Source organism: Myotis brandtii, unplaced genomic scaffold (assembly GCF_000412655.1).
Source record: "Myotis brandtii unplaced genomic scaffold, ASM41265v1 scaffold455, whole genome shotgun sequence".
NCBI lineage: Eukaryota > Metazoa > Chordata > Mammalia > Chiroptera > Vespertilionidae > Myotis > Myotis brandtii.
Genome location: NW_005367384.1, coordinates 316,896 through 324,699, shown reverse-complemented (window position 1 = coordinate 324,699; position 7,804 = coordinate 316,896). Strand labels below are relative to the sequence as shown.

General features: G+C 38.0%; 1 protein-coding gene across 1 annotated transcript in view; it reads right to left on the bottom strand.

The window, feature by feature from the left end:
- Positions 1 to 512: 512 nt before the first annotated feature.
- Positions 513 to 7,804, bottom strand: part of TRIM24 (tripartite motif containing 24) — a 75,323-nt gene continuing 68,031 nt past the window's right edge. The window contains exons 17-20 of the mRNA XM_014546700.1: positions 6,528 to 6,660; positions 5,465 to 5,539; positions 2,795 to 2,944; positions 513 to 1,292 (exon numbers count right to left, since the gene is read on the bottom strand). Of these exons, the coding sequence (XP_014402186.1) occupies positions 1,083 to 1,292; positions 2,795 to 2,944; positions 5,465 to 5,539; positions 6,528 to 6,660 (568 nt within the window). The 3' untranslated portion in view covers positions 513 to 1,082. The remainder of the gene's footprint in view (positions 1,293 to 2,794; positions 2,945 to 5,464; positions 5,540 to 6,527; positions 6,661 to 7,804) is intronic.

Genomic DNA, 7,804 nt, shown 5'->3' with positions numbered 1-7,804 from the left:
AGGTATCTTTTGTATCTCTATTGGAAGGATACAAATGAAATTCAGAATTAAGTGAGATCAAAGAATCAATTTGAGGGTCTGGCTCTTAAAAATAGGAAATGGATGCATCAGAAAATAATTAAAATTTCACTATAATTCTCTCCAATTTCCTGTTCCCAAATTCCGCAATACATTTTCATTTCAAATTATAAAGAGAGATGAAAATGACAAAAACGAGTCCCTTTCAGGGTATTTTTTTTTAAATCCTCACAGCAAATACTGCACACAATTGTATTTCATATTTCAGGTGTTCCACTAAAAACCATACTGCAAACAATGAGTCTTTATATAAGGATCACCTGCACAGTTAAAACAAGCAACAAAACCACACATAGACATACAGTAAAACCAAATGTGTTCACTTACTTCCTCAGTGGAAGAAGTTCAATTAAGAAATGTACGAAAATGGCCTTGAAAATCTGCTATACCAAACATCTCTACAGACAAGAAAAAATAAATAAATAAAAAAACACTTGTTTTCCCATTTTTTCTTTAATACAATTGCCATCTTACATGACTATTAGGTGCCTTCTTAATAGTGTCTAATCTAATTTTTGTTGCACCAGTAGGCATCCTACGATAGAACTCTTATTACCATCCATGTTAATTCACTGTGGCCCAGCTATTCTTAAGGACAGTACACCTAACTCATGGTTGGGCCACAATTAATTAGTAGTGGTATTTTCTAAAATGGATTAATGCACACATCCAGACCACATTAAAATTTCAACTGAGAATGCATACAAATTCTATTTCCTTTCTATAGCAGTTATCATTCCAGATTACAGTTTTGAAATCCAGAAAGTAGGAACAATGTCTTATTTTGTTGTTGGTGCTTCTTTCTTCTTTCTCTCTCCTTCCCTCCCTTTTTTACTTACTTTATTAATCAGAAGGTTAAAAAAATGGGTTAAGAAAATCAAAATCTAGTAAACATCAAAAAATTATAGATCAGCATTGTCACAAACTCTTCTTTGTAATGATGTTAAATTATTTACAAAATAATTTTTGAAAGCGGAAAAACCAGCACATGCCAATGGTGCTGCTTATTTAAGCAACTGGCGATCCTCTACACTTTTGAGGCGTTTCTTCCGGGGCTGTACAAAGTCATCATCTGAGTCATCACTAAATTTATTATCTTCTGATTCATTCCTGAATTCAAGTTTAGGAAACCGTTTTTCTGGATAAAGGTTCTTTAGAAGTTCTTCAAAATAGCTTTCAAGCTTTATACCAGCACTGGCTACTTCTGAATCAGGCTGTTGGGCCAAAACAAAAATATAAATTATAAAACAGACACGAACATTTAGACAGCCAAAAGTAGTAAATTTCTCACATTTCTGTTCCCTTTTAACTTGAGATTAGGAATACCAGTGGATTATTTTGGAAAAATATTTATACAATGTCATTGATATAAAGTAAATAATAGTCTGGGGCTAAACAAAGTGTAGAGAAGGTCACATAAAAGGTAAACAAAATTCTTTGACACATCTGGCTTATTCTATAAGGGCATAGCAGTTGCAAGACCGGATTCCCAAACAAAAATAAAGATGCCATAATCACAGTATTATATAGCAGGTATTTTCAGAACATAAAATGTGGAACTTTGGAATGAGTAACCAATACATAGAACAAGACTCTAAGTCTAACAGATATTTGGATAAACTGACAGATGAGAAAATATTAAAATTAGAGCTATTTAGACCACATCTTTAATATTTCAAGATCAACATAAAAAAAACCCCACTAAAGTATGGAATTGCTATATTCTAAGAAATAAAGATAAGAATGACAAAAAATGCTTCTAGGTTAGATGAAAATATTTTTAAAGTGTTTTCAGTTGTCAGCTATAATTTGCATTTCCACTCAACATATAATAAACATCCTATATAATAAAGAGCTAATACGCAAATGGTCATCACGCCCTCACGCCGTCACTGTAAAGGCTCAGACACTCAACACTGGGGAGAGAGGAATGGGGACCAGCCAGGCACAAAGGAGCTTGTGAGAGAGCAATGGGGACCAGCCAGGCACAAATGGGCTCGTGAGAGATGAATGGGGACCAGCCAGGCTGTGGCCCAGGAGAGGGACAAGCCGCCTGCCCTGCGGTCCTGGGTGTGGGACAAACCGCATGCCCCGCGGTCCTGAGCGCCAGCCGCTGGGGCTGCGGACCAGGAGAGGGACAAGCCACCCACCCTGTGGTCCTAGGCGCCAGCGGCTGCGCCCACAGCCTGGGAGAGGGACAATCCACACGCCTCATATTCGCCGGGCTAGGTCCTGGGTGCCTGCAGCCAGTGAGAGGGAGGGAAGCCTGGGTCCTAGGTGCCTGCGACCAGCCAGAGGAGGGAATCCTGGGTCCCGGTGTGGGGTGAGGCAGAGGCAGTTAGGGGCGGTCTGCCAGTAGGGGAGCAGTTAGGGACGATCAGGCAGGCAGGCAGAGGAGTTAGGGGCGATCAGGCAGGCAGGTAGGCGAGCAGTTAGGAGCCAGCAGTCCTGGATTGCGAGAGGCAGTCGGGCATCCCCCAAGGGGTCCCGGATTGGAGAGGGTGCACGCCGGGCTGCGGGCCCCGACCGTGCATGAATTTTGTGCACCAGGCCTCTAGTTGGAATATAAATATGGAGAAAATCATTCTCTGACTCGAACATTTGGAAATTTATGCGAACATAAATAGATTATCTTAATATCCTTGTTTGCTAATAAGATGTTTGGTTTAACATTGCTTTCAATATTACTATTAGTCTCCCCTCCCTTCCACCTCACCTCATTGAATTCAGCACAGTTTTGAAAGATTAATCTAAAGTCAGCTACAAAATCCTCAGGCTTTGTATACATGTAATACTCTTCTTGTAGTCTTTTCTTGATAGTTGACAAGTCCATTGGATTTTTAATTATTTTGTAATAATCAGGCACCTTTCAAAATAAAAGAGATACTATAATGTAAATAACTAAATTCTACCTCATCCTAAATAAACTCTACAAGTAGTAGCATAAAATTCAGATTGTACTATTTTGTCATTGCTAAGAAAACCTATGCAACATGTGCCTACAGCCTTCCACACAATGGAAAATGTTTTGTATCACCTTTTTCAAAAAATTTCAAAAATTATTTATTGTTTTGTTTTGTTTTATTAATCCTCTCCCCAGGGTATTTTTTCCACTGATTCCCCCCCTCCCCCCCAAGAGAGTGGAAAGGAAAGGGAGAGACAGAGAGAAAAACATCTATGTGAGAGGGACATATCTATTGGTTGCATCCCATGCCCTGACCAGGGCCAGGGTTTGAGCCTGCAAGTGAGATACGTGCCTTTGACTGGAATTGAATCTGGGACCCTTTGGTGCATGGGCCCATGCTCTTATCACTGAGAAAACCAGCTAGGGCGTCACCAATTATTTTTTAACTAGAGGCCCAGTGCACAAATTAGTGCACAGGTGGGGTTCCTTGACCTGGCCGGCAATGGGGGCTGATCAGGACTGTCTTGCCAAGTCCTGATTGGGGCCCATTGGGGCCGGCTGGCTGGCCGGGGGGAGGGACCACACTGACCACCAGGGGGCAGCTTCTGCATTGTGCGTCTGCCCCCTGGTAGTCAGTGCGCATCATAGCGACTAGTTAACCAGTCATTTGGTCGACCGTCGTAAAGGTCACTTAGGCTTTTATATATATAGATTTAAAAAATCACCTTTCCCTCCTAAACCTCCTTCTCTATTCTCCTTCTTCATTATTAAACAAAAAGCAATTACTAGCCCTAGAGCAAGCATGTCAAACTCAAAGGCTAACACGGGCCAAATAAACAAGGTTTAAATTTATGTGGGCCACAAAAAACACAAAAGCTTCAATTTTCATAGAAACATAGGTTTATTTCGATAGAGACATGCTGAATACAAAGGGCTGAAATAAATGAGTGATTGTTAACATAAAATAGAACATTTTAATAAAAATTAATATTTTTTCTTGAACATTAACTTACCAGACATTGAATAACTGCACAAATTAATAAGCATAATGCAAATAAACCTATTTTTCTTGTTCTCCGAAAGCAAAATATTTCCTGTTGCACACACCAAACAAGTCAGTCCAAGACTAATGATGTGGCTGGCCATTGGCTGCTAAAATATTCGCTGCTAGTATTAGTGGAGAGAAATGGTACGCCTGCACGTAAGCCACGTAAGAGAAATGAATGCAACACAATTATAGTAATCAGTCATTAGTGAACATTGTAGTTCGTTATTAATAGTTATGTATAACAGGATATTGTAAAAATTAAGTTATGAAATTTTTATTAAAACATTTCTTACATACTGTTATATTGGCTGGGCAGCAAAAATATTCACTGTAGGCTGCATGCAGCCCGCGGGCCGTGAGTTTGACACGCTTGCCCTAGAGCATCAGCCTGCGGACTAAAGGGTCCTGGATTCAATTCCAGTCAAGGGCCCATACCTCACTTGTAGGCTCGATCCCTGGCCCTGGTCAGGGTGTGTGGGGGAGGCAACCAATCAATGTGTCTCTCTTATATTGATGTTTCTCTCTCTCTCTCTCGCTCTCTCTCTCTCTGTCTCTCTCTCCCTCCCTCCCTCTCTCCCTTCCACTCTTTCTAAAAATCAAAGGAAAAATATCCTTGGGTGAGGATTAACAACAAAAAATAAAATAAAAAAAACAGTATTTCTAAATCCACTATAATTAAAAAATAACACAAAAATGCAATGACTTGAAATGTTTTTGCTGCATGTGTTATAACAAATGGGGTTTGAACCCCAGCTCTGCTACTCAGTAGCATGCTCCTGGGTTAAGTTACTTACTTCACTGAACCTTATATATCAAATAGGGATAATCCTACCAACTTGACAGTTTTTGTAAAAAACTGGAATGAGGACCAGAAATCAGGATTTTAAAAAGATTCCCAGGTGATTCTAATGTGGAGCCAAGGTTGAGAACCACTGCATTAAAGTCTCATCGAACTTTCAATATGAACCTTTCTGAAGTCAATTTGTTAACACACATGCAATGTGCACACACGCTTTCTTCTATTGTTAAAGTCTACTTAATCTTTGAAGTATGGACATATACATGAAAATATGAACAGAGAATTTTGGGGATATTTATCTCAAATGGAAAGTTTTTCCCCCCAACAGTTAAGGAGATATACCTAAATCTCCTGAGAGGCAACTGATGGAAATCATTACAGAGAAAAGTAGGTAAAATGCATGAGATGAGGTGTAAGAATGTATGAGAAATGAATAGATGTTTTGGGCCAATTATATTAACATTAAAATGCATTTAAGATCAAAGGTTTCAGTATGTATCAATAAGCTTTAAGACTCGATTAGATATAATAAACTAACTACTGAAAAATGGTACAGAAACTAGATGATCATAAATCAAGTTGCAGAAAAAATCACTCTATGGTGTAAAAATGGCAAAATGACATTAATACTTACAGTTAGAGGAACTGGATCTTGAAAAGCTAGGCTCATTTCATGGCAATATAGAAATAAAAGTAGGCGTTCACACTTCTAAGCAAAAAATAAAATGAGGTCACAGCTTATTTTTTGTAACAATGTCATATATATCAAAGTACCAGAATAAAAATTAAAACCAGATGAATATAAGAAAAGTATTGATAGACTTTTTATCTCCTTCCCATTTATTGAACTGTACTGTTTGATAGCTTGGGGTTTATGTGATATATGAGAGCAGTCCTTTGTAATTAATTATAGGAACAAACACATTATCACTAGAAACCCATTTGAAGTTCTTAAAAATAAATTTCCACTTATTTCTCCAATTTGTATTAAATTATTAGTAGACAATAAAAGAAGAGATCTAAAGGTGGAGCCCTTTCCTGGTGTGTACAATCCTAAAGCCCTAAGGCAGATGGTGCTATCATGCACGCTGCTACTTCTCTGCTTATGTGGGCTTATACAAACGCTGAAGCACTATAGTGCGTGTTTGGTGCCCCTCTTGCATGACAACTTTCATACTCTTTGTTCTACTTAATAACTGAGCAAAGGAGCTTCTTTAATAATACAGAAGTGTTGATTTAGTAGGTTTAAATGTTAATTACAGTTAAATATTTTAGCTGGCTTTAATGTATAAACCTAGTACCACTGGGTGAAAGAATGGAAATAGAAAAATAAATTCTATTTCTCAACCAATTCTGAGGAAGAAAACCTATCTATAGTAGAAATAAAACAAAAAAAAATTTACTAAAGGTAGACCAACTTTAAGAGTGCAGGCCACATAAAGGACACATATTCTACCTTGTTCAAGTACAGTTTCTAGAAAATGTATATGTAGTATTATGATATTTTTAAACTAAAAAAGTTAGTCTGCTTCTAAGTATATTACTTAAAATCCCTATACTTTTGTGGAAATAAATACTAAAGAAAAAAGAAGTTAATGTGAAAAGCACACCTGCATTACAATAATGCATTTAACCAAAAAAAAAACAACAAAACAAAACTGTGTAACAGTCTAGGTTGGAAATGCTCAAAAACTTACCCTTCTATCTATTGGTGTTAATTTACCAAGACTTTCAGTTTTCTTTTTTTCTGAGTTGTGACTGGGAGCATCACAATCATATTCAACTTCTGGTTTGGATAAGTCTCGGCAGAAAGTGCAAATCCACTCTCCACTGTTGGGGGATAAAGTATTTGAATTATAATGCATTGTTTTGCTCTTCACCATATCTCTTTTCTACCTCCTCCATGCCATCTATGATACAGAATTACTTATTTGGCATGAATTTCAATCATTGAAGAATTACTGTATATCTACTAAGCACTCAGCTCCATCCTGAGAGCTGAACAATTATAATAATACAATGCAAGAGCCTAAGTGGTATAAATATTAGTCTAGCTAAGGAGGTAAGAAATACATATACAAAATAAACACTTAAATAAACAGACACATTAGTCTATGGCTGATGTGATGTGTAACTCATATTTTTACCACAAATAATTCAAGACAAAAAACCTTCTTGGTACTATTCTTGCAATTTTGTTTGAAATTAAATTTTAAATAGTATAGCCTTTGAGGAACTGAGAGATTAACTCAATGCTCTTCTTCATCATCATCTCAAAGGGTCTGTGAGACTTTGAGATATTTATAAATGTCAGTGCCTGCCAAATAAGATGCCATTGTGGCAGTTGTGCATAAGGACCATTGTTCTTTATGGCAACCCCATGTAATAATTTAAAGTTTTTTTCTTTTCATAACACTAGGTTTTTGAGAGAAGCACAAGGAATTAGAGGCAGGGTATGGGAAGGAAACCCTATGTTGTAGGTTTTGAAGTATGCATTTGTGTCAAGTGGACTTTTATTTTTAAGGTTTTACAATGGTTTTAGGTTATAATAATTGTCACCCTTTTCTTTGCCCCTGGTCTGTGTTATATCCCATTTCTGGGTTCTTGTTTTCCTCTTTTTTGGATTACTCCATATTTGATGAATCATATTGTAAAATAGCTTTCTGAGATGAGTATATGGAAATTAAATTTTTTTCAATCTTGCACGCAAGTCTAAAAATGTTTATTTAGCCCTAACTAGTTTGGCTCAGTGGATAGAGTACTGGCCCATTATTATTGACCAGTAGCCCTGCGCACGAATCCGTGCACCAGTAGGTCGCTGCCGCCCTCCTGTAGCTCCCCCCGCACCCCCTCATAGCTTGTTGCCCTGCCCTCACCTGTAGCTCTCTGCCTCCTGCTTGCTTGCTGCCCTGCCCCGTCTTGTAGCTCTCTGCCACCCACTTGTAGCCAGTAGGTCGCTGCTGACCTCCTGTAG